Source organism: Populus alba, chromosome 6, assembly GCF_005239225.2.
Source record: "Populus alba chromosome 6, ASM523922v2, whole genome shotgun sequence".
In the NCBI taxonomy this organism is placed as follows: domain Eukaryota; kingdom Viridiplantae; phylum Streptophyta; class Magnoliopsida; order Malpighiales; family Salicaceae; genus Populus; species Populus alba.
Genome location: NC_133289.1, coordinates 7,757,059 through 7,784,271, shown reverse-complemented (window position 1 = coordinate 7,784,271; position 27,213 = coordinate 7,757,059). Strand labels below are relative to the sequence as shown.

Below are 27,213 nucleotides of genomic sequence, written 5' to 3'. Positions count from 1 at the left end.
ATTAAAACGATAACATGTAAAAATTAATTTTTTTTATAAAATACAAAACAAATGGAATCTACATCGTCACGTCTAAAGAAGGCAAGTAATTTAAAATAAAAAAATATTATTATATTTGAAGATCCTCCATCTCATGCATTTGTCACCAGCGGACAGCTGGCACCACGCAGACGAGTGATGGTTTGCTTAATCGATTAGTTCAGAGCTGCTGAAGACTGTCGTGTAGTGATGGTACGTGGAAAGGCAGGCACATGGAGAGTGATGGAATCTAGCTAGAAATCTCTTTCTTTCACTCAACAATTTCAATCGATCTTATCACCACCACGCACACACGTGAGAGCAAAAACCAGAGGGAAAAGATAGAACAAGGTGGTGGCGCCGCCCTACCACTTCAAGGACTGCTTATTCTTCTTTTTCCAAGTATACAATGATTGAGCTCTCTCGATTAATTTTAAGATCTTTCACGTAGTATTTTTTCATTTATTTAAATATTCAAATCTTAAATGATAGTACAGGGAGGGAGGGTGTGTAATTAATTATCAACCAAGATATCTCTTCTTCTTCTGGATTATTTATTACAGCATCTTATCCGTTGTGATTGTTCTCCACTACTCTTACTTGGAATTCTTGCTTACATAGCCTGGAGGGTAGAAAATTAACTAGTTAATTTTTAAATTTAATTTTTAAAAATTATTTGTTTAAGTTTTATAAATTTAAGAACTATTAAAAATGTATATGAATATTAATTTCAGGACATATAAGATTAAACAAGACAAGCATAAATTAATCTAAATATCTAAGTTAATAATAAAAATAAAAATCCTTGTTACATATAGTTGGATGACAACGAGCATGGACGAGGAATCATCGCAGCACATGGCGTGGAAAGCAAGAGCTTTTTTTTCTTTCTTGATAAAAAGCAAGAACGATTGTATTTTAAGGATCCTTTAGTTGCTTTCCATTGATCCAACATGTCATCATGCTTCAAGGCGAAGACACCACCAGTAATACACAGTGACTGGAAAAGAAGACAGTAAAAAAGTAGCACAACAGGTGAAAAGTAATGTTGACGCCTCCCTCTTTCTCCCTCTCCGACACTTCCTTTTTCTACAGTAGCACTCTTCCTGTGAGGGTGTTCTGATGTGCAAGGAAAAAAGTGTCAATATTATATGATGCATTTTTTGATCTCATGATTGTTTTAATTGAGAAACAAGAATACGGTGTTTAAACTGAATAAAATAAATTAAAATACATGTTAATTTACATATAAAAAAATTTGTTGATACTAATTAAATAACAAAACACAATCGCTAATCTTCTTATTCCACACAAATAATTAACCCCGACTGTTCCTTTTTATTTTATGCCTTTTTATTTGTTTTTATCTCATGTGTTGATTTTGGTCGTTAAAAACAAATAATTTTTATTTTGATAAATATATCATGTGAATATAATTTATTTATATAAAATATATAAATAATTTAAATATAAATTGCAATAATCTCTTTACATATTATGAACTTAAAAATATTAACTATAATTTTAAAAAAAGTGAACCGAACAATTTTAAAAAGATGAGAGAGTATTAATTAAAATTCAGATAAAAAATTAATGCAGAGTAAAAAAAAACATTATATTAATTATTTTTTTTTAAAAAATTAATGAAATTAAAAAAAAAAAACTAGCTCGATCAAGATAAAAAAAACCCAAGCATGCTTGGACTTGAAAGCCTAGGCACGTGCACCTAGTTGGTTTTTTTTGTTTTTTTTTACTGTATTAAAAAAAAGAGTTGTTAGATTGTCTTCTACTTTAATCTCTAGTCACGTCCTGTTATCAAGAAATCATGATCTAAAATTTGAGCTAAAAAACATAATTTTTAACTTGTTTTTTTTAGTTATGATATAAATTATAAAACTAAGATAATCTAATAAAAAAACAAATTAAATATTAGATATAAAGAAAATATTATTCTAAAATCTTGATTTGTCGAGGTTATCTAGTTTGGATATTTTGATAAATCGAATGTTTAGTTTTCATGCATGTAATACGTTAAAGTTAGATGGATATTGGAGTCGTTTGTTTCGGTTATTGTCTGCAATGATGGTCATATTATTCTTTGGTACTGTAAAAAACTTCTTTCTGTATCGCAAACTGTTTTATTTTCAAACATTATGTAGCCCTTGCATTTAGTTACTGTTTTAAAATATAAAAGATAAAGATAATAAAGACATAAAAAATAAAATAAACTAAAAAAGCTAAAGAAAATTATGTTTGATTATGGTGTACAAAACAAAGTGATTACCTCTATATTTTATTTTATTTGACACTATAATGAATAAGACTTGATAAAATATAAAAAAGCTTATTTTTTCTTATATATATATATATATTTACTGTGAAGCTTATATATTAATTGTTGAAGTTAATAATGATATAATATATAATTCTAGTTATAAATAACTGATCCAGTCTAACCTGGATAAAAAAAATCACATAACCCGGGAGCAGTTATGTGATAAACAAACACTGTTAATATACCAAAGGTAGTTAAAAATAGTTGTGCTTTAAAAGCACTCAATACTAACGGGAAAAAAGAGCCAAATTTTTTATTTTTTATGTTTTTAAATTCTTTTAATATTTTAATATTAAAAATAATTTTATAAAAATAAAAAATATATTATTTTAATATATTTTAAAATAAAAAATATTTGAAAACATACAAAACCAAACAACCGACCGTGGTATACATGCGATGGGAGACCAGGAGACTACTTTATGCAATGATCAATCACTAATCATAAAGAATTAACAGAAAATGAGGATGCAGGGAGAGAGGATAATGATGAACATGTCGCCTTGATTAGTGGGCAAGAAAATGGGTTTTACTGTCTCTACCTTGTCCTCTTCCTTCGTGCGGTGGGAGTGTGATTCTCTCTCCTGTCTATGGAAGAATTTCGGAGATTCTCTCGGGGAAACTTTGACCATCATCTGTTCCCTTAGCTCTTTGCTCTGCTGCTGCAACTTTGACCGCATAACATTTAAAAAAAAATTAATTTTTTTCAAAAATTATCTCTTCACCGAGGCTGTAATGCGGAAAAAACTATTTTAGATATGCATAAAGAATGAATCTCCACTGTTTATTTTCCTGCTTGGATCTATCCTGGTGTGCTTCTTATCCGTGATTATATTTAGGATATGTTTGTTTTTTTAAAAAATAAAAATTTTTTTTAAATTTTTATATATTTATTTCTCATTAAAAAAATTGTTAATAAAAAATATTTTTCCAATCAAAGTAAAATTTAGCTTGATTTTCAGGAAAGTGTTTTCCTGAAAAATTTGAGCGGAAAACACTTTTCAGAAGTTATAAAAAATTTAGAAAATATCATATTATTTGCTGATTATATCAAATTTGGTCCTTAAACTTTTGATTGCTATGTATATAATTTTGTTTTGAATATTTATTTTTCAATTTCATCTCTTAAAATTTAATTTTTATATTAACCTTGGTCCTCATTTTTATAATTGTTATTTGCTCTTTTATTATTATTTTTTATTAAAATTTTTTATTTATTAAATTTGGTCATCATTCTTTTGATTGTTACTTATTTTATTTGAAATAATTTATGAAATGTTAATTATTATTATTTTAATTTCTTCATCTTTTATTTTTTAGATTTAATCTCTATTATTTTGATCATTATTTATTTTATTTGAAATAATTTATAAAATTATATATTTTTTTCAGTTTCATTCTCATTCAACTTTTTTAATTTGTAAGATTTGTTTCTCATTATTTTAATAAATTTTTTTAAAAAAATAAAATATTAATAAATTATTTTCTAGCTTATTTTCTATTACATAACTAAACACTGAAAAGTTTCAATTTATTTTTTATTATACTACCAAATATTAAAAAAATAATTTATTTTTTTAAAAAGTTTTTATTTAAAAACACTATTTTCCGGCAAATAAAGGCCTTATAATCTCTAAGAAGAAAAATTGACAAGTGTAAATTGAATTTTGTTTTTATTCACTGAATGTACTTGGAGTCATTTATAATACAATTTTTTAATGTACTTTCAGATTGGTCAAGATCCAGTACTGTTGGAGAAGGCACGGGGATCGGTATTTACTTTAAAGACTGCACGGAGCCCTTTATCTGCTGTATGGATTCAGAAAACGATTCATCTATCCAGCCACCACTTTTTTTTATTTTCTTGTCGAGTCCCTTTACTTTCTCTCCTGATTTGATTTAGTCCCTGTAATGTTATACAGTGTTTATAGTGTGATCCTTCTCTAAGAGTTGATCATTGGTTAACAAAATCAAACCAATACATGATTGACCCGTGTCTCTTTCTACTATAAATATTAAAAAATAATCTTAAGATGAAAAAGAAATTCAATATTCTTAAAATCAACTCACAATATAAATTCCCATTCACCACAATATAATGACTAATCCTGCATGCTAATTGTAATAGAAGTTTCTCTATCTATAAAGAATACCTTCCTATGCATAAAATATTTTTTTCTTAATTAATCCGTTGATTTAATAGATGGTTAAGATTATAAAAGGATATATAATATTAAAAAGGGAGTGGCGATGTGGAGTGCGGGCTGTGTACATTGATGGATTGGATTTCTCTTACTCTACTCCTGAAAGGGCTGGTCCAGGGTTTGAGAATTGGAGCCATCATGGTTGGGCCATCATATTGTGCATTCGTTAGGAAAAAAAGGACAATCGAATGAATATGAAATATCCATGATTCCTGAATTGAATTGAGTTGAAGGGAGGGCCAAGGTTTACATATAGCTTATTTCTTTTTGTATTTTAAAAATATTTTATAAAAAATTAATTTTTTAATTTTTTTTAAAATTAATATATTTTTTGTATTTTTAGATCATTTTGATGTGCTGATGTTAAAAATAATTTTTTTAAAATAAAAAAAATATTATTTTAATATATTTCTGAGTGAAAAACAATTTCTATCATATTTCCAAATACCCTTTTAATCCCAGCCTGTTTTGTGTTTTAAAATGGAATTGGTTAAAATTTATATTTTTTAAAATTATTTTTTTATATTTTTGAATTGTTTTAATGTGTTGATGTCAATAAAAAAATAAAAAATATTTTAATATATTTTCAAATAAAAAAATCACACTCAAAAACATTTTTAAATGATGAAAACCTAAAGGATTGGTCAGGTGAAGGTTTAAACATTATGGTTTTCGGAGTCTATCCTGATAACAAAAAGAGGAATGTGCCTTTAAGATAGTTTCCATGATGTTTAAATTGTTCTAATAATACTCTTACTGTTGAACTGAAAAAATTAAAGGAGCCGAATTTGAAATTAGCGAAACCGAGTTTAAATTTCATGCTCGTTTGGCATTGAGGTTGAACTTGTTTTTTAAAAATTTCAATTTTTTTTTTTAAATTGAGTACGATTTGTATTTTTTGGATCATTTTGATGTGCTGATATCAAAAATAATTTTAAAAAAATAAAAAAATATTATTGACATGCTTTTCGGCACGAAAAACTATTTGAAAAGCAACCGTTACCACACTCCCAAACACCCTTAAGGTTCATTATTATCAACATAAACGGAGCCCACTCAACCCAGCTCGGTTACTCACGGCCCTATCACTTACTTTCGGCGCCGAAAATTCATCGTCTGACACCAAAAGAATAAAAATGTTTATGGTCAAATTTTAAAAAATGAAAATAGTAATAAAAAAAACCTTTCATTAAAGCATCCGTTTCTCTCTCGTAGTTTATTAAAATAGTTTATTCGGTCAAGTAAAGATTATTCTTTAAAATTATATTAAAATAACATATATTTTTTATTTTTTTCAAATTTATTTTTGATATTATATTGATTTAAAAATATAAAATTAATAATTTAAAATTAATTTTTTTATTTTAAAAAATCTGTTGTAAAGTAATGCCAAATAGTGCCTTAACCCCAACGTAACTCTACGGATCCTTTCAAATCATTAAACATGCTTTCATTTTATTATTATTATTATTATTTACTAAAATAAAACACTCTCCAGCAAGCAAGCGAAGCTCGAACTTGATTTCCTGGAGCCAAAATCAGGTTTGGATCCTAGCTATAGGGTTCTTAAAAAAAAGAGAAGGAATTATGGCTCAGGCTTCAGGGAGGAGCGGCAGGGTTGTTGGAGACTACTTGGTGGGTAGACAAATAGGGTCGGGCTCTTTCTCGGTGGTTTGGCACGCTAGACACCGAGTCCATGGAACCGAAGTAGCGATAAAAGAGATCGTTACGAATCGACTTAATAAGAAATTACAAGAAAGTCTCATGTCTGAGATTTTTATTTTGAAGAGGATCAATCATCCTAATATCATTCGCTTGCACGATATTATTAAGGTTCGCCTTTGCCTTTTTTATGCTTTTGTTTTAGTCTTATTCTAGCCTTTGTAGTTACTTTAAATTTAAATTTCTCTGCTTCGAGTTTTGAGGTTTGATTATGCTGCTAAAAGAGTGTCATTCTTTTTTACTGTGAATTATTGAGGTGTTGTTAATATTAAATATAATTAATTAGGTTCCGGGGAGAATGCTTATAGTATTGGAGTATTGCAAGGGTGGTGATCTGTCTATGTATATCCAACGCCATGGGAAAGTTCCGGAAGCAATTGCTAAGCACTTCATGCAACAATTAGGTATCAAGTATATTTTATGCTCTCTCTCTCTCTCTCTCTAACTTCATTGCATTTGCGGTGGCTTGCCAAGTCTGATAGTATTGTGTTTAACAGCTGCTGGTTTGCAAATTCTCCGGGACAATAATTTGATTCATCGGGATCTTAAGCCGCAGGTTTGGTTAATTCTTTGTTTTGTTTTGCTATAATAATGTTAGGCAAAATCAGAACTTTTATGCAAGGCAGTAGTACAGTTTAGCTGAGTGTGTGTTCATGAGGTTGTAGCTCTACGGCAATAAATAAATTGGGAGATTTGTAAGAGAAGTATACTGGCACATACATGTAGGAGTAGTGGCTTACTGATGTTAGAGGGTCTTGTTTCAAGTCTCCTAATCTTGTCCTTGAAAATAGATTTTATATGTGATGCCCCAATTTTTGTGACAGAATCTCCTTCTCTCCACGAGTGACAATAACGCAGTTCTGAAAATTGCAGACTTTGGATTTGCCAGGTACCTAATGATCATAATCTTCCTTCCATTTCCATTCATTACTGTTAACTTGGTCCAAATGAACCTTTAATGTGATTGTTTTCTATAAAGAGAATTGGTTTATTGTCCTCTGCTGCATCCCTCCCTTCCCCTGTGTGTCTTGCAAGCTCAGACCTAGCTAATTAAAACCACTCGTGTTAACTTCCTGTCTAACCTAGAACTTCGACACACACACATACACATGCATCAGGTTCACTTCAACTAGGGTGGTGGTCAATGTAGGAAATTCATGTAGGTAGCATAACTCGAGTTTGTCATTAGAAAATATTAGCTTGAACTGATTGTAATGGATGCCAAGTTGTGCGCCCATGCAAGAGGTGTTTAACAAACAAACTTGTGATAATACACTTTATTTATGGAATGTTGAAGATATTAATGATTAAAGCTGGCTATTTTCTTAAAAAAAATGTTAAATTGTATTTTCTCTGAATTTTCAGTTCTATCTTGATCTCTATTAACGTTCAATTTTTTTTTTCCTTTTAAGAAAAACTGCCCAATATCCTTTTTTTCCCCAACAATTTATATCAACATCTATTCCGAATTTGATTTTAGTTCTATGTTGTCAGATCTCTACAACCTCGAGGCCTTGCAGAAACCTTGTGTGGCTCACCCCTCTACATGGCTCCAGAGATAATGCAACTTCAGAAGTATGATGCAAAGGTGACATTCACTGTTATGAGAAGTCTTGATGATATGTTTATGAAGTATCTCCTGTTAACTCTGATCTCAATACACAGGCAGATCTCTGGAGTGTTGGTGCCATTTTATTTCAGCTTGTGACAGGAAAAACCCCATACACTGGAAACAATCAAATACAGGTCTGATTAGCTTTGTTTATGTGCAAAACCAAATGATTTTTTAGATTGATAGGTATTGTAAACTTCTAGGTTCCATGGCTTTGATAATAAACCTTAGTTAAATTAGTGATTTCCATGTGGTTATTGTTACCTTACATATATATTTTGTATCTTGTGGCGCACAGTTGCTCCAGAACATTGTGAAATCAGCTGAATTGCAATTTCCTTTCGATAATAAGGATTTGAGTGCTGGCTGCAAAGATTTATGCCGGAAATTGTTGTGTTGCAATCCAGGTATAGCATGCTGTTGCTTGAAATTTGAATTCATATGGTTATAAAGTGAATCATCGTGAAGTTGGGAAAAAAAGTAGTCCAAGTATACACAGACATTGGCACATGTGATCATAGATAAATTGTGTATGAATGCCAATTTTGCATTTTCCAATCATGCCAAGTACAATCAAATTTCTTATATTGCATGATTGATTGTTTGATGCATGTCTTCATCTGCATACAGTTGAAAGGCTTATGGACGTCTAATAGATGGGCCTATCAATTTTTTTTTTTTTTGAAACTTTGGGTTAGCATATATGGTTCAATTTGAATTTATTTGTTAGAATATTTTCCTCAGTCCAATTAATGAACAACTGCATGCAAAATCCAAATTTACTGTTATAATTCTCTACTTTGGTCTTGACTACATTGAATGGTTTCATATAGACCTACTGTAGCATTGCCCTTGAATCAGATTGGTAACACAAATTTGTTCTCCCACTCACCCATAAAACAATGCAAACGCACACAAGTAACCATGCTAGAAAACAATTGATGCATTAGCCATTGGCACCCCATTAACTGTGTTACAAATATTTGCTTAACATCTTATCCCTTGTTCATAAAAATTCTCTCTTCATATTATACAGTGGAACGGCTAACCTTTGAGGAGTTCTTTAATCACCCATTTCTTTCTCAAAGGAAAAAAGACGAATTATTGAGGTACAATGAGAAAATGTTTTCTTCTGCATGATCTTAATATGTGTTTCGTCCAAATTCTTAAATGATATATGGTATGCACTCACAGGTCTTCAAGGTCAGTTGATGGCTTTCCTTTCTCTGGAAGCAATCCTGCAAGGAATGCCGATGACAATTCTCAGGAGGATTGCCTGCCTTTCCTTCTGGATGATGATTCTAGTTGTCCTGAGGGAAGCCCTTCTATTTCTAAGAGGATGTCCCCAATGAAGTCTACATATGGATTTTCTCTTGATTCAAGATTTGGAGGGAGGGATGCAACATCTAATGTTTTCAATAACGTGGATCTTACTTCCAGATATAGTAGTGCCAGACAGAACTTAGAAAATGCTAGTTTTAGGCCTGGCATCAATAAAGCATCAGATGAAAATCTAAATGAACCTCCAAAATCCATGGACCAGAGATCAGTGAACATCCGATCAAGAGGTACCATGAACTCCATAGTGTTCCGTTTCCTTCTCAATAATGTATTTAGAAGTCCTAAATTATATCATATCAAGGGTGCCTGTCTTTAACTTACTTTCTTTCACAATTGTACTACAGTTGTGGATTCACTGGATTTGATAGATCAAGATTATGTTCTTGTTTCTGGACCCTCTTTGAATGTGTCATCTTCCACAGCAAGTACTTACAAACCAGGCAATGCACCATACAAGTCAGAGGGTCCCTCTCAAGCATTTACCCACACAAACACTATGCCAAGTATCCCGATGCCCATAATTGACACTGCCAACAATAATCCTTGCCGCTTTGGAAGCTTGGAAATTCCGGCCTCTGCTCCTGGGACTTCTGAAGGATCTTTGGATATGGGAGATGCTTTGGAGCAGCCATCAACTCACTGCATGGCTAGGATTAAGTCATTGCAGCATTGTGCATCTGCCATAATGGAACTAGTGGTGGAAAAGGTTAAGTCACTACTCTCTGTTGAACTAGTTTTTCTACTGTTCACTTTAAAACTCCCTGGGGATATTTGAAAACCATTCTTTCTGTTTAACCTGAGAAATGAACTGTAAATGGTTTATTTGATAGGCTGCCTCTGTTGGATAAGGCAATAAAGTTGTATATGCATGGTTCATTAGCTCATGCGGACAGTAGAATTGTATATGCAGAATACTTCTACTACTCATTTTATTATTCTTTTGAAACTTTACGTGTGGGCTATTTTAGAAAGTTAATGGCATAGTTGATGGGTTTTTGATGGAAAAGGATGCTACACTTTTTTCTGTTTCAGCCTTAACATTAGTTAGCATGCTGGTTGATATGTAAGACTAATTCAGTTATTGACACACAGTGCTTTGTGGTGTTTCACAGTTTTGACTTGTCATGCAATAAATTGATATGATTTTTTTTTTCTTCAACAAGTTTCATTAATCTAACTTAATACTGCTGGTGTTCTCAAATTAAAATATTGCCACTGTCCTTTTTAGATTAAGGCAGGTAGGCAACTGGAAGCATTTTCGATCCAACTTGTTATTCTTGCGATTTGGAAGCAAGTACTGCACATCTGCCATACTCAGGCTGCCTCAGCTACCGAAGGAAGTCCAAGCCAAGAGAGCTCGAGACTGAGGAGAAGCAGCAGCAAGAAGCATGGGACCCCTGATACAGAAGATTGTCCTGATGTTGGGCCAGAGAATATGTCCACTCAGATTGAGGCGGAATTTTTACAGGAAGTTGAGCGGGCAGAGGAACTTGCCAAAGCTATCGAACCTGGTATGGGTTTAATATTTTGTCTATACACTGCAAATTTAGACAAGTTTCCTGTCTAGTGTCTTTCTCGTACCTTTGTTTCCTGGCATGAGTATATGGGATCCCTAAGTTAAGTGAATGGCACCTGATTGTCCTAGCCTGGTTCCTGTATATTAGTTGCAAAGGGTGAAGAAGTATCAAATACTTATGTAACATACAACAAGTTTACATGCATTTACTGTTGAGTCAATAAATGGCACTTGTAACTGTGCTTGTCTTGAAATGGTACCTTGTCGGTACCGAATGACAGCACTTCAGATTTCTCTCTCATGATGTTCCAAAAAACCAACAGGAACAGAGTTCTCAATTACTCAAAATGATTTCAGGAAGTACGGAGATGCCTGATGCAATGGAGATGATATTTCAATCTGCCCTTTCTCTGGGAAGACATGGAGGGGTGAGTGTTTTTATTCTAATTTGATTGCATTTGGACAATGATTTGCACCTTCCAGGTTTAAATCGTTTTCCTTTTTTGGGTGGTGCCTTATGCACACCCACAAGTCTATTGGCACAGAATCTCGAAGTGAAATGAATTTGATTGCATTTGGACAATGATTTGCACCTTCCAGGTTTAAATCGTTTTCCTTTTTTGGGTGGTGCCTTATGCACACCCACAAGTCTATTGGCACAGAATCTCGAAGTGAAATGAATTTGATTGCATTTGGACAATGATTTGCACCTTCCAGGTTTAAATCGTTTTCCTTTTTTGGGTGGTGCCTTATGCACACCCACAAGTCTATTGGCACAGAATCTCGAAGTGAAATGAATTTGATTGCATTTGGACAATGATTTGCACCTTCCAGGTTTAAATCTTTTTCCTTTTTTGGGTGGTGCCTTATGCACACCCACAAGTCTATTGGCACAGAATCTCGAAGTGAAATGTCAAAAATGTCTTCCACAAATGCACTAACTTGTTAATTTATATCAAATTAAAGGATCTTGGACATTTCATTATAGGAAAAAAAAAAAAAAAAAAGTTGTGCCAATGGCATCACATTTCCTTTCCAGTTTTTTCTTCACACTTTGTAGTTGTCACTAATTGACAAACACTCTAATATTGATGTGAAGAAAATGTAGGTCTGTGTAGAGAAATTCTCTAGTACATGTCTGTACTTTATAGATAGGGTTGAAAAACTGCAACGTGGAATTTCTTGAATTGTGGATACTAGTTCAGAAAGAATAGAGCCTTTCATAACCATGCTATGTGTCTTGTGAGAGGGGAAATTGAGTGTGCAGTGAATGGAGAGAAGAGTTACAAGATGGTAGAGTCTGTATAGCATTTAGTACTAATGAATGTTCTTTAGATTCGAGTCTCAACTTTTGTGCATTTGAGGTTGTCTGATATTACCTTTCATGTTTAAACTCATTTTCCCCACTCAAAGAAGCATCTGTGTAACTGTCAAAATGCAGATAAAGAAGTATTGTTTGTTCATGTTATGGCAGGTTGACGAGCTCATGGGGGATATGGAAAATGCAGCTTTGCTATATTCAAGAGCAGGATGTTTGTTAGTTTTCCTTCTAGTGGAAGCACCATCTCTTATTCTCAATCCTCCATTTTCTCTCACGAACTCGGATCGGTATAGGCTCCGCAGTTACATAGATATCCTTAATAACAGGCAAGACCATTCACGATCCCAAAGGATGGCACTTCTCAAGTGCGAGGATCAACGATGCTCACCATAGGGCAAGTTTTGTGCACTGTTTCATGGTTTCGTACCTGTTTTAACATGTAAAATTATTTGTTTGTACAGTTATTCTTTGAGTGACTGGGATTGGGGTATTGTCAGAGGTCAACCTGTGTATAATGGCGGGTATGGGAGTTTGCTGATATTGTAACTTTCTTATGTCTCATATTTAAAGAATGATTAGCCAACCCAAGAAAAAAGGAAAATGGAAGCAAGAAAGAAACGAAATTTTATTTCCATCTTTTGTGTCAATCCTTTGCTCATGTACTTATAAACTATATGCCCGACATGTCATTCTTATAAACTATATGTGATTTGGTGAGATATTCTTTTAACGGGTTCGTGATTTGCAGGAGTTGTGAGAAGGTGGGTGGATCTATGATATTTTGGATGGTGTTGGGTGAGATTCTTGATCTATGATGTTGTGATTTTTATCTTCTTTTAGCTCAGCTTCGCTTCTCAAGCGCTGCATTTTTGTATTTCTATCTACAAATGCAAAAGCTAATCAATCTTCCATTTGGTTTTAGTGTTTGATTATCCAATAGTTATGGTGATTTCACATCTCTATTATACAAACTAACATTTATCCTAGGAAGAAATAATAATGATAATGATAGCTAGTAAAATAATTGCATATCAACTCGGCCTTCAATTTGTTTCACCTTCATTATCGATATTTAAATGGAATGTATTTTATTTTCCAAGCAATATCATACAAGATATTTGAAGGTATTTGTTAATTTACATGCCTTTTATATGATTTTAGCCACCATCAGCAAGTTGGAAATCTTATCTTTAAAGTTTGTAAAGGATAAAGCACCCGTAACATTCTTTTACATATAAGATGTGGATCTAACTTCAACATTAAGAGATCTTTTAGAATTTTTATTGGGTTTAGTTATAAAATTTAGAGCAAAGAGATTAAGTGATTCAATTAATGGATTTTTTCAAGATACAGAGCTAAGATGAACTTTAAAAGGATATCAAAGAATGATGAATAAATCTTGATTAATTTAATTTGTGTTGAAGAAAGTCTTATAGGAAAGGAGCTTTTAGACATTATATAAAAATTAAAATAAAAAAAATTCAAATCTCTTGATTTTTATTATTTATTACTTTTTTTGGTTATAAATATAGCTACAAAATGAACTTTGATATAGTTTTAGTCGCATTGAAAAGTAAATATCAATACATTTCCATTGATATATGGTAAATCTTTTAATTTTTTAAGATAAAAAAGAATTATTTATTTGAAATTAAGCTTTAATTTTGTCAGTAAAATATAAAATTTGATTGTTTTGATTAGTTAGGTTATTATTTATTTATTTATTAGTTTATTATAGAGCTGCAGAATTTAAAAGTTATTTGGTTTATATTTTATTTTATTATTTTAATTATTTTGAGTTTTTAATGTGTTATGAGGTATTTATCAAGTTTGGGTGTAATTACCAGTGGGTAATCCAATCACCTCACACTCCAGAAATTTTGGTGCTCAGCAAGTCAGCATGAATAAATTATCACTTGGCCCCTCAAGTGAAAAGTAAGTTACATATCACTCACTTATGTTTGAAAATATAAAATCATCCCCTGACTCTCGTTGACTGTCATTTATTTTATTTAATTAAAACATCTGCTGATTCTTCAAACATAAAGGACTGATTTGTACTTAAGTTAGAAAATAAGGACTAAATAAAATAATGTAATCTTCCAATTTTTCTTTTCTTTCTTTTTCACAGAGGCAAAACACGAACAGCAGCGCTACTAGCATCATTTTATAAGTGAAAAAAATTAATTAATTAATTAATTAAAAAAAAAAGCGCACACACTCTGTCTCTCTCAGATCCAAATCTCTCCTCCTTCTCATCTTCTCTTCTCTGAGATCTCTAAAATTATATATCCGGATCTTGATCACCTTATTCGGATTCTCTTGATTGAATCCCCGGGTCACGTCGCAATTTTTGACCAAGAGTTAACTTTCGTTCTCGGATCTGATTAAGCTTCCAGGAAATTCTCGGAAACGGACCCAATCATGAATACGTTCTTTTCCGGTACGCGTCTTAGGTGAGTACGATTTCTTTACTCTTCTCATTTAGTTCCTGAAATCCGACCCGTTTGGCGGCTAGAATTATGCAATCCTGGTTTAGTTTAAAGATTAGGATTCCTTTTATTTACAATTTTTTGAGCATGAATTGGATAATTTTTGAAATGAAAGGGACATGATTCGGGCAATACGGGCTTGTAAAACTGCGGCGGAGGAAAGAGCTGTTGTGAGAAAAGAATGTGCTGCAATTCGAACGTCGATTAATGAAAATGATCAAGATTATAGACACCGGAATTTGGCAAAGCTTATGTTTATTCATATGCTTGGCTACCCAACACATTTTGGTCAAATGGAGTGCTTAAAGTTGATTGCCTCCGCCGGATTTCCTGAAAAGAGGATCGGATATCTCGGCCTCATGTTACTCCTTGATGAAAGACAAGAAGTTCTAATGCTCGTTACCAACTCGCTAAAACAGTATCCGAAAAATGTTTATATGTTCTGTTGTTTAGGTTTTCTTAATTTGCAAGCTATGTTTCATCTATTTCAGTTGTCTGGGATTTTTTGGAATTGCTAGTTGAACAAATGAATATGAAAAGAGAAAAATCTTTTTATCTGTTTAGTGGCCTTAACTTATATTCAGAGATCTTAATCATTCAAACCAGTATATTGTGGGACTTGCACTTTGTGCTTTGGGAAATATTTGTTCAGCAGAAATGGCTCGTGATCTTGCACCAGAAGTGGAAAGATTGCTGCAATTTCGGGATCCAAATATTCGGAAAAAGGTGAGTTGCTTTTAATATAATTTCCTTATTATACTTTTGCATGAATTCTTGTTTATTTGTTTTGGTTCCAAGAGTTAGTGAGTGAAAAGATGATAGGTTGGTGAGGGAATAAGCTGTGCGACCCCTGAAGTTTGGAATGCTTTAATTCTTAAAAGCTCTTGATCCGCTGTAATGATATAGAAACTGAGTGAATCAGATATATGTAATGAAAGAATGTGGTTTGTTGAATGTTTTTGGACTAGTTTAATTTCCTAATCACATGAGACATTTTGGAGGTACTTGGTTGTGCATTGTTCTGATTTAAGTTCTCCTAAATTGCTCTAAAGTCGATGCTTATCTGGCTTCACTGCTTTGTGGCTTTCTTTTGTGTTCTTCTAATTTTTACTGCACTCTTGCTCAAACATAGGCGGCATTATGCTCTAAACTTGGTTGTGCATTGTTCTGATTTAAGCTCTCCTAAATTGCTATAAAGTTGATGCTTATCTGGCTTCACTGTTTTGTGGCTTTCTTTTGCGTTCTTCTAATTTTTACTGCACTCTTGCTCAAACATAGGCGGCATTATGCTCTATACGGATTATTAGGAAAGTCCCGGATCTGGCAGAAAATTTTATAAATCCTGCGGCTGCCTTGCTAAAAGAGAAGCATCATGGAGTCTTAATAACAGGAATTCAACTCTGTACAGATTTATGTAAAGTCAGTCCGGAAGCCCTCGAGTTTTTGAGAAAGGTACTCATCATGGCCTGTATTAGGAAGAAACAAGCATTCTGACTAATGCTAATTTTGAGTATTGTTGAGCTTTTTATTTGGCATGACAGAAGTGAACTCTTCATCATGCATAAATGAACCTAGTTCTTTATATTAATGTTTATATTATAGATATATTGTTTAGGGATTTTTTCATGAAAATAATTGAATTTTTAAGGTAAATTTATGGTCAGTATGCTTTTTATTCTTTAAGTGTGACAAGTTATAAAATCATTTTTGTAGAAACACACAGAAGGGTTGGTCAGAACTTTAAAGGATGTTGTTAACAGTCCATATGCACCGGAATATGACATTGCCGGTATCGCGGACCCTTTTCTCCATGTCAGATTGCTCAAACTTTTGCGTGCGTTGGGCCAAGGAGATGCCGATGCTAGTGATGCCATGAATGACATACTTGCTCAGGTTAGTTTCCATTGCATTTTGTATCAGTCTGTCGTATTACTTATATTAGTGTTTGAGAATTGCTGGTTCATAAGCAACATGTCAATTGTTGATGGCTTGGATCACTTCTGTTGTGTTGAATTAGAAATGAGAAAAGTATAGAAATGATATGAGTCTGACAAATGTGATGAAATTGTGTTTTTTTTTTTTTTTTTTTTTTCTGTGCCTTTTTTAGTAAAGCTTATGAGTGTAGAGCACGTCAAATCCTATAGACAACAAAGTTCCTCATACATATTTGAATTCTAACATTATGAAGAAATTAAGTGGGTGGGCTGAAGAAAAAGGCCTTGGCATTGATAGTAGAATGAGACTTGCTTTAGAACGTATGGGTTTAATTCTTAATAAACCTGTGAATATGGAATCTTGTTTTCCTATTTCTATATGATTAGGATTTCTTTATTGTTTTTTGGTGATTGGTGGTCTCTATTGATGAGTATGTTCTTGTTCATTGTTACCTTGATGATGGATGAAAATCACTAAAGCGGGTATTTTGGTTTGAACATCCTCGATGGAAGAGAATTTGAAGTCAGTTTCCCTAAATGATAATTAAATTGTCATTTCTAATTACAACTGAATGAAGGAAGTTGATCCAGGTAGAAAAGCTCAACCAGTTTGGGATAGCCAAGTAGAGTTGAGTAAGTACAATTTTTATTAACAGTGGGTTTAATATGTAGTCTGTTAAGAAGTAGGATTCTGCAAAGTACTGTTTAGTAAGCTTCCCTTCTGTAGCCTTGTTTAACAGTTTGAGTAATCTAATTGGGCTAAATTTCCATTAACTGGGCTAAGCTGTGCTTTTTAGTAAATGCATTTGGTCAATGATTGAGAATAAATTGATCAACATGTGAAGCTGAACATCTTCTCAACCTGTATGACTGATCCACACATTCTAGCCTGTCAACTTGTTATCACCCTGTACATTGTTATAAACGCTCATGATTCCTTACAATTGTTTATCTTTGTTCACTTTGCTTCTTAATTTGACAACATTTTAAACTTTCTTGTTTGCTTGATATCTTCTTAGGTGGCAACAAAAACTGAGTCAAACAAAAATGCTGGAAATGCTATTCTATATGAATGTGTTGAAACTATCATGAGCATTGAAGATAATGGTGGCCTACGAGTGCTTGCTATTAATATCCTGGGAAGATTTTTGTCTAACCGTGACAATAATATCAGGTTTTGTTTCATAAGATTATAACTTGGATATGATCTCATGACATGTCATTTCATCCCTTTCATGTTGTTTTTTTAAATAAACCAATTGCACTAAATACTGCTAGGCATATGTTTTAAGGTATATTTCTCCTGATTCAATGAGAAATGATCTGCCATTGGCACATGATTTTTTTTTAATGTTCTGTTGAGTTTGTTGAATTCCTTTGAACAGTGATTATCCATATGATCTTCAAAATATAAGATGATTACCTGTTAAACGGGGAGGCATATTTATTAACAGAAAGTTAGTTTGACTTGTTTATTTGCAGTGTGATTATCATCATTGTCTACTATATATAGGGTAGTTGCTTGTTAAAGGGTGACCTTAGCTGCTTGCACACTGGCTTGACTCTATGGAGTATGGACTAACATTTATCCTGATTCACATACAAATTTGGGACATTATGTTTTTTCAAGAAGTAAAATAATAAAAATACTTAACTCAGGACAAATTGCTTTTTTTTTCCCCATAAAAATTCTCAAGATAAAAGAAAATGCTGTAAAAAATTATGTTTACTTGTTAGAATTGTTGTAGAAAATCGTATTCTCTAGTTTTTCAATTTCCCTAAAAATTTACTTGTCTGAAATTTTATCCTTGGAATACAAGTGCTGCCAAATTAATTGTTGCATTTTTTTTTTTTCATTTTGCTAAATAGAAGTGAATGAATTGAGTCTTGTTTTATATTTTAGAAAATTAAGTGATAGGTTAACACTTTTTTATATATCTTTTATGGTAAAATGTAGTAGATAACTGGAAAATATTTCTATAATACACGCGCATCATGTTAGTTTATTGTTTAATCTCTGGATATAAAATCAGACACATGCTCTATTACAGCTCCACATTGCTTCATCTGGATAGTAGTAGTTCTTTCAGAAGCTGTATTGATTATTAATTTAAGATCAATAAACTTGATTTGTTTTATTTTGCTTGTTTTACTAAAAATAAAACCAAATCCTAACATTTGTTTCAGATATGTTGCATTAAACATGCTGATGAAGGCTATTACTGTAGATGCTCAAGCTGTACAAAGGCATCGGGCAACAATCTTGGAATGTGTAAAGGTATGGGGTTCCCCCACCTTGATCTCTTTTTTATTTTTAAATAACTATTAGTTGTAGAGAAGGTTAAAATTCTATAATATATGTAAATCATATCCATTTCACTTTTTTAATACCATTTTCCTGTCTAAAACTATGATGAGTAAATGTGTGCTATAAAAATCCAAACTCACCATTTTCATTTAAATTATTACAAATTTTGGGTGTATGGATAAATCTTCTTTGTGTATCTTTTTCGCATCAACAAAATTTTTACCTCTGGAATCTCTAGTTCTTTCTATTTTAAGGTGTCGTAAGAGTTATAATCTGCTCAAATATCTGGATTGAACAGCAAAGAATGAAAAAAAGGTTAAATTGAAAGGAGATTAGGCGTATCATATTCTGGCTATGTCTTGGTCAGATATAGAATAAGATGGTTATGGTTAACAAGAAGGATGTATTTATGTCTTAGTGTCCTCTCCAAACAAACATGATTGGGTGTTGTGGATTTGGGTTTGGATATCAATTCCTTGCTTACTGTTAAATGTAAGTAACTCAACTCCATATGTCTCAATCTCAAACAAATTTGGGTTTGGCTACTTGGATTCGTGATTTCTTGTTTGGGGCTTTGGAGAAATAAATAAGGTAGATTTGTCATTCAGGACCAGACAAAAGATATTGCAGCTGAGGTGGCAAATAATCTAATGAAGACTATTATTCTGGCTTTTTTTATATCAGTAATTTTTTTCTTTCCCATCAACCTTTTTTCCCGTTCTGTATTACTTCTGTTTGGTAACAAGCAAGACGTAAAATATATCAGTTGATCCATTAAACCTGAACTCGATGTATTACTTTCTCGCTTCCTTGTTAATGTTACTGACAAAACAAATAAAGATTGAAAATTCAGAAGCTCAGGTTGTGGCCTTTTTATTTCAGGATTCAGATGCTTCAATCAGGAAAAGGGCCCTTGAACTTGTTTACCTTCTGGTGAACGAGACCAATGTAAAATCTTTGACAAAAGAGCTAATTGATTATCTGGAAGTAAGTGATGAAGAATTTAAAGGGGATCTTACTGCCAAAATTTGCTCCATTGTTGAGAAGTAAGTTGTGCAGTTCTTGAATTAAGACATCCACTTGTTTTCCCTGACTGATTGTGGGATATATTAGATTGTGTTTTTCTTGCGTGTGTTTGTTATTTTGATGAACTTAACTATCGGTTTCGCCTTTTCTTGCTGGAAAAAAGGGGAACCGATACTGGCCTGTATTTAAACTTGCATTTAATCAATAATGCTTCTAGGCTTTAGCCTCTAGAGATATCAAGTGATCTGAAACCATATATGTCTTTGTTACTTTGGTTGATTGAGATGCAAAAGAAATTTTTTGAAAGGGCTTAATGGGGGTGTCTCCAATCTGAGTTAAAAAAGAGAAAAAAGCTACATAGAAAATAATGAATCATATAAAAACAACACTCTATAATATCATCTCCTTAAGTAGGCATCTTTCATCCTGGAATTCATGCTTTGTACCAGGCTGCATCCCTGTTGTACTAAAACTATCGTGTGAGTTTAACATAAAATGATAAAATGGAATTACGGTATCTGAATTTATTATCTGAACAGTGATGTATTCATGTTTAACTGGTCTGAAATTGTCCCACAGACAAATTTCTTGATTTGTTACCTGGACTGTGCCATGCTGCACAGTTTTGTTTTCCCCGCCCCTTCAAAAGCAGGAATGTAGAGTTATATAGTTTAGTAGTATGGTTTGGGGGTTCATAAATCATGATCATTCAGAACTACCTTTCTCCTATGTTTAATCAATTTACTTTTGCTTTTTTATGCTTTAGGTTCTCCCCTGAGAAAATTTGGTACATTGATCAGATGCTCAAGGTTCTTGCTGAGGTAAAAATGTTAATGTCAAGTCTGCCATTGCAGTTTTGCTGTTTGTTTGAACCTTGTTTGGGACATTTCAGTATGTTTATTCATTATATGATCATTGTCATGGCTCTAAGATGCTTTCTATTATCACATTGTGGGGCAGCTAGATGAACATTTTCATGTTTGCCATTTATATCACGCTCTATTGAAAACGCAGGTTCTTTCAGCTTAAGCCACATCTTTTTCTACAGCCACCACCCATGTTCATGTCTTGTAGCCATCATCGTGAGACATTTTCAGCTGGGATGATAATGGTGGCCTCACTTCTTGATTTTGCTAGTATCATAATACATTGTTCTGTTTATGCCATTGCTTTGTGTGCATGATGGTCTCTTATTGAAATATTGGGTCAATCTTATTGTTTTTGTGTCATTTACTATCAGGAGCTTATAATCTCTCATCCTTGACCATCTTCCTTTGGTTGATTTATTTTGTTGAACTCAATGTTGAGCTTCCTTCAGCCATGTGTTATGCAGCATGTTGTTTACCAGTAAATCTAGATAATTAAAGCCTGCAAAATGAAGATGTTTTGGTAAATGGAATTACATGGAATTGATTTTTTATTTATTTCACTTTTTCTGAAAACTAAAACATGGTGAAAGATGAGACCTGAAAGAATTAATTGAGTATATCAAAGATCAATTCAAAGTGCTTGAATCTGGTAATTGTTATTTTGGCCTTTTATGCTCTTGATTAGCGATATCTTTTACAAATCCATGTTCTGATCTTAATATTGTGCTTAGTAGGCTGGAAACTTTGTAAAAGATGAAGTATGGCATGCCCTTATTGTTGTGATAAGCAATGCTTCCGACCTTCATGGATATACAGTCAGGGCATTGTACAAAGCTTTCCAAACATCTTCTGAGCAGGTATTCAATGTTTCTTTTGATAAAAGAAAATGCTTTATTTGGCTGTCTATGAGATTCTGCATTTAACTGTGCATGTTATGCTTATCCAGAAAAGGAATTGTCATTTTATCCACTTTGATTTTTTTTTCCCATCAGGAAAGCCTTGTTCGCGTAGCAGTTTGGTGCATTGGAGAATATGGTGACATGTTGATGAATAATGTTGGAATGCTTGCCATAGAGGATCCTGTAACTGTAAGTATTTTGTTATATACTCTGCTAGTTATGCACTTGCTTTTGTCATCTTCTTTGTGCTACCTCAAATTCGATGGGTAGTGTTGTTACCTAATTAGCACACATGGTAACAGTAATAGGGAACTTCTGACAAAAATTACTCCCTTAATACCATTATATTTGTCTACTAAAAACAAGAAAAAGTAATTTATTATAGAATAATTTTATATAACCAATCTGTAGAAAAATGAAAAAAATCTACAAGCTGTATGCATGCATGTGATTAAAAAAAAAAAAAAAAATTATTGTCTGCATACTGGACTAGTATTATAGGATGGAGTATAAAAGAAATCAAATTGTGGACCTTCTTTGTGCCATGCTTTGTTGACTTGGAAGATAAAAATATGGGATGTTGATAAAGCAAATTTCTATGGCTTTGCCACAGTGAAACTGTTCATGGATCTTTTACTTATTTGAGTCCATTTTGTATGATGTATAATTTCTAGTGGAAAGTAATACAAATATGCTGCTATTATGCTGGAATGTTGGCAAAATATGTTTTTGGGGCTGAAAGCAGTCACATTAAAATTGTTATTTTTCCTCCTGTCCTTTACCTGGGATTTAGGGAATACAATAAGTTCCATGTAAGAATGTAAAAATGAACTAGCTCTTGATATTATCATTTTCACGTGAACAAGAATATCTTTTAACATTTTATCTAACCCAACTAATTTGTTATATAAGTAAATCGATCCATTTCCTCCAATATTTAATGATGTTTGATAACAAAAGTTGAATGGTTGGACTTATTAGTTTGCCAATGGGACTTCATCTCTGCTTTGCTTACAAAAAGCTTGATGAGACCAGGTTGTCAGTTTGATCCAGCAGAGTTGACTAATGGCAGGAAGCAAGATTAACAATCATTTGTGTGTGCACCACAAACACAAAAAAAAATCTTTTGTTTTGTGTATGGCAGTATTATTGTTGGTTGTCTTTCTCATTTAATTGCCTGCTAAGTTGAGTTTTTTTCTGAGCAGGTTACGGAGTCTGACATTGTGGATGCTGTTGAGATTGCCTTAAAGCACCATGCCTTAGACCTCACTACTAAAGCAATGGCTCTGATTGCTCTCTTAAAACTTTCTTCCCGTTTCCCATCTTGTTCTGAGTATGTGTTTTCCCGGTGCTTATTTTATTTGTGCACCTTCCATTCCCTGCAATTCTATTAGGCCTATGTTTTTCTATCCTAGAGGCATTGCATTTTTTTTAAGATGCATAAAAAGAATGAGATTTCGGCTGTAAGTCTGAGTCTATTATTATTGTCAGCCAGTCTTTCTATACAAACAATTTGACAATTCTTTTTTCTTTTTTTTTATTATTATTATTATTTCTTCTTACTGTTAATGTATCTGTTATTTTGAATAATATTTGTGGCAAGATATGGGATCTAACTGTATAGAATTGTTCTTTGAATCATTTCCAGAAGGATCAAGGATATAATTGTTCACCATAAAGGCAGCCTTGTGCTTGAATTGCAGCAAAGATCCCTTGAATTTAATTCCATCATTGAGAAGCATCAAAATATAAGGTATGCAGTTAAATTTTTATTATTTTACACTGTTAATCTCATAAAAGTTTTTCCATATCTGTAGCAATTTCATTGATTAGTATACTAACATATGAATGCAGATCTACACTGGTCGAAAGGATGCCAATTTTGGATGAGGCTACTTTCACTACAAGGAGGGCTGGTTCTTTGCCAGCAGCTGTTTCAACTTCTGGCGGGGCTTCCCTTAATCTTCCAAATGGAGTTGTGAAGCCCTCCACAGCTCCTCTTGTAGATTTACTTGATCTTTCAGATGATGTTCCAGCAGCACCCGGCTCTTCTGGTGGTGATTTTCTTCAGGATCTTCTAGGTGTTGATTTGTCACCAGCTCCAACACAATCAGGTTAATTTCTAAGCTGTGACATAACTTGATTATGCACATCTTTGAAACAGTATTTTTAGTTTACTAGAACCTGGGATGCCTTATTATAAATCATCCTCACAAATTGAAAGTCCTGATTGCGTTATCGTTGCTGATGCTCATTTTGCTATCATTTTTGTTGGAGTTTGGAATCATCTCTGATAGCCTTTGCAGACATCAGCTACAATTTAGTTGGGTTCCTGTTGTCTGAATCCGTGTTGTCCCAGAACTGTGATAATTGAACAAGCATCTCCTGCTTTTAGACTGTAAAACCTAGTGGGGAGCTTCGCATAAATAAAACCATGTAGGCCTTAACAGTTTTGTGGAATGAACTAAAGTTTTGCTGGCTGTGTCCTTGAAAGTGTTATTTTGAATCTATGACAATCTCTTCAATTTTTTCTGAAATGTGACTGCATTAAAGCAACTGTCAATATGTGTTGTCATTTTGTTAAAAAAAAACATACTCTTTTTCATACATCATAAATTTTGTGGTTGGACTAGTACTTGTTTGACCATTCCTTTGTTGAGTGACGGACTTACTTCGAAGTTAAACTGTTTCAGTGTTCTGTCGCTGATTGTTCATTTTGTTTGCTGTTAATCGCATGTGTAATCTAATCTATGATTTCTGTTTGCACCTCTTAGGCACAAACCAGGTTCAAAAAGCTGGCACAGATGTTCTACTGGATCTATTGTCAATTGGTGTGCCTCCTGTACAAAGCAGCTCATCTACAATTGACATTTTATCACCCATTCAAAATGAAAAATCACCAATAGCCACATTAGATGCACTCTCGTCATCTTCTTCACCTTCTGCACAAGCAACTTCTTCTGCTAGAGCTGCTCCAATGATGGATTTGTTGGATGGCTTCGGTCCCAGCCCATCAAAGCCTGGTAAAAATTGTTGTCCACCTTGAATTTCTGTTTTGCTGCTTGGTTGCTGTCCCACTTGTTGATTTCCTTTTCTTCTATGAACAGAGAATAATGGTTCAGTTTATCCACCTTTTGTGGCATTTGAGAGCAGCTCTTTGAGAATAACATTCAACTTCTCAAAGCAACCAGGAAACCCGCAAACAACATCAGTCCAGGCAACTTTCACAAACTTGACACCCAATGTCTTCACTGATTTTATATTTCAGGCAGCAGTTCCAAAGGTAGATTCAGATGTAGTTCAGTCAGCTTTTTTCTTTTTTTCTCTATCATGCCTTCCAATAATATCTTTTTCTTTGGCCCACATGCTTTTATGATATTTCTCCTTTTCTTCTGTTGTCCTTTTACAGTTTCTTCAACTGCACCTAGACCCAGCTAGCAGCAATATTCTTCCTGCAAGTGGTAATGGATCCATTACACAAAATATGAGAGTTACTAATAACCAACACGGGAAGGTATATCTCTTATATAGTCATCTAAAATTGCATTCACTTCAGTTTCTGGATTTCATGGCATCATACGAGCATTCTAGTATTACCATGTGATATTCTCTTGGCGCTCTCTCCATCCCACTGAGTGTCCTGTTTGCTTTCACCCACATTTTATCGACTCTCGATAAATTCTTTCATCTCACATATTTTTGACTTCTTCCTAACTGATCCCTTGTTATCTTAGTAATCTTTTAAATCTAGTGTTTAACGAGGGGAATAAGAAATAAAATAATTAATTCATTACTGATGTATGTCAGGACAAACTAAAATAAAAATATGGTCACTTACGAGTAGGAGAGTACAAATTTCTGATGAATAGCTACAAATTTTTTTTTTGTGTACTGAAGAAATTTTACTTCCATCAATGTGGTTAACTCTATGAATTATGGGGTTGTTAAGTATAATATATTCTCTTAAAAACAAAATAGTCCAACCTGGCACACCTACATGTTTCATAAAGCTGTTGTCCGGCCTTAAACACGCCTAGATGTTTCATAAAGCCATTGTCCAGCCTTAAACAAATGGAAACAGCTTTCATTGAACTAGTAGCTTCTAGTGGATGTGATTTTCTGAATGAGTATCAGCGATTATGCTTGAATGTCCTTTAGTCTTGTAATTTTGAGCTGCTGTCAACTTGAGCCACTGAAGTTGCAGGAGAACACCATTTCAGATTAAACTCCAGCGAAGTTTATTCCTACTGCTGAAATTAATTTGGTCTTTGGCTGGGAGACTAACTAATATGCTTGGTTTTTGTTATGTATGATGCTTGATTCTGGGAACCCAATAATGATCAAGGTTTGGTGAAATGGGAATCGAAATGTGCTTCTAGTTACCTGTATCTGTAGCATGGAACATCCAGCCCAGTAAACATTGGTGCAAGCAGACAGCATAGGTCTTTATTTAAGCTTGAAAAGGCATGATGTGAGGAGTCTGCTCACGTAATAAATGATATTTCTGAATTATGATAAAAAAATTACTCAAGACAATTGGGATTAGGAACAACTGCTATATATTGCTTCATCATGTTTTCCTGGTTCATATCTCATAATTAATTGTAATAATATGTTTTTAAGCTGTGGATGATATTAGATCGTTATGAAAATCATGTTTTCAGAAATCCCTCGTGATGCGCACAAGGATATCATACAAGATCAACAACAAAGATACACTGGAGGAAGGACACATAAACAATTTCCCGCGTGAGTTGTGAAGCTGGTTGATCCAGAAAAATGGTGATGATGCCCATCTACAGGCGCTTATTTTTTGTCCAACTAGAAGCTCCTTCTCACCGTTTGTAGTGGTAGTTAAATCCTTTTTGGTATTCGTCTATTTGGATGAAATATGGCTTACAGCAGTTGGCATTAGATTTTCCTCGAGTTTGAAATATGTCCATTTTCTCATACAATCTTCTCTGTTTTAGGTGATTTGTGTAAATTATACAAAATATTTCTGTACGGAGTCGTGAGAATTGATTTGAATTTTGCCATTGAGGCGCATACAGAAGGGACTTTGTGATATATTGCTGCTGTTCGGAACTTGAGTTGCTCTTGTGATTTAGCGGGCTGCAAGTCTTGTTTATTGGGATCAACCATGTCGACCTCAAACTTCAACGCTGATGCTGTCAATATAAAAGGAATCGATCTATGTGTCTTATACATCGGTTACCGTCGGTGGCCATAGCTCGTTGCGTTTCTTATTGCCATCGCAGCAGATCACCTTGCATAGGCTTCTCTAGGATCTTCGGGTCTGTCACTTGTTTTCAAGCTCGATGAACAGGAAATATGACTGACTTCTTCTTTCAAGAAGTTCCTTCATTGCTTCATTTGTTCTGCACTTGAGCATAAGGAAAAAAGTTATTCAAGTACTTGACAGGTTTCTTCGGCCAGGCTAGACATTGAAAGATTGATTCCTTTTTCTTTCTTTTCAATGGGCCCATGGTAAATTGATTCCTTCTTCTTTCTTTTCAATGGGCCCATGAAAAATTTAGGGTTTAAAAGTTTGGAGATGTTTTTTAAAATATTTTTTATTTTAAAATATATTAAAAAAATAATAATTATTATTATTAT

At 33.3% G+C, this 27,213-nt stretch overlaps 2 protein-coding genes across 4 annotated transcripts; both read left to right on the top strand.

Moving 5' to 3' along the window:
- Nucleotides 1–6,008: 6,008 nt before the first annotated feature.
- Nucleotides 6,009–12,993, top strand: LOC118048421 (serine/threonine-protein kinase ATG1c). Of its 3 annotated transcripts, XM_073410124.1 has the most exons (14): nucleotides 6,009–6,390; nucleotides 6,566–6,683; nucleotides 6,777–6,835; nucleotides 7,104–7,168; nucleotides 7,774–7,867; nucleotides 7,945–8,025; nucleotides 8,190–8,298; nucleotides 8,928–9,000; nucleotides 9,086–9,459; nucleotides 9,577–9,938; nucleotides 10,461–10,743; nucleotides 11,106–11,176; nucleotides 12,223–12,463; nucleotides 12,818–12,993. In XM_073410124.1, the coding sequence occupies exons 1-13, from the start codon at nucleotides 6,145–6,147 to the stop codon at nucleotides 12,460–12,462; spliced, it is 2,175 nt and encodes a 724-aa protein (XP_073266225.1). In that variant the 5' UTR covers nucleotides 6,009–6,144; the 3' UTR covers nucleotide 12,463; nucleotides 12,818–12,993. The 3 variants fall into 3 exon arrangements, 2 of the variants coding, with proteins under 2 accessions (XP_073266225.1, XP_034913974.1); XR_004687468.2 differs by lacking the exon at nucleotides 12,818–12,993 and having other exon boundaries at nucleotides 11,072–11,176; nucleotides 12,223–12,363; XM_035058083.2 differs by lacking the exon at nucleotides 12,818–12,993 and having other exon boundaries at nucleotides 6,010–6,390; nucleotides 12,223–12,703.
- Nucleotides 12,994–13,911: 918 nt separating this feature from the next.
- On the top strand, nucleotides 13,912–26,664 carry LOC118048420 (AP-1 complex subunit gamma-2). Its single transcript, XM_035058082.2, has 19 exons — nucleotides 13,912–14,004; nucleotides 14,201–14,525; nucleotides 14,677–14,979; nucleotides 15,146–15,287; nucleotides 15,840–16,013; nucleotides 16,275–16,454; nucleotides 17,515–17,669; nucleotides 18,683–18,773; nucleotides 19,686–19,849; nucleotides 20,596–20,650; nucleotides 21,433–21,555; nucleotides 21,691–21,786; nucleotides 22,803–22,930; nucleotides 23,246–23,350; nucleotides 23,452–23,711; nucleotides 24,372–24,620; nucleotides 24,705–24,880; nucleotides 25,007–25,111; nucleotides 26,262–26,664. The coding sequence occupies exons 2-19, from the start codon at nucleotides 14,494–14,496 to the stop codon at nucleotides 26,355–26,357; spliced, it is 2,634 nt and encodes an 877-aa protein (XP_034913973.1). The 5' UTR covers nucleotides 13,912–14,004; nucleotides 14,201–14,493; the 3' UTR covers nucleotides 26,358–26,664.
- The last annotated feature ends 549 nt before the right edge of the window (nucleotides 26,665–27,213 follow it).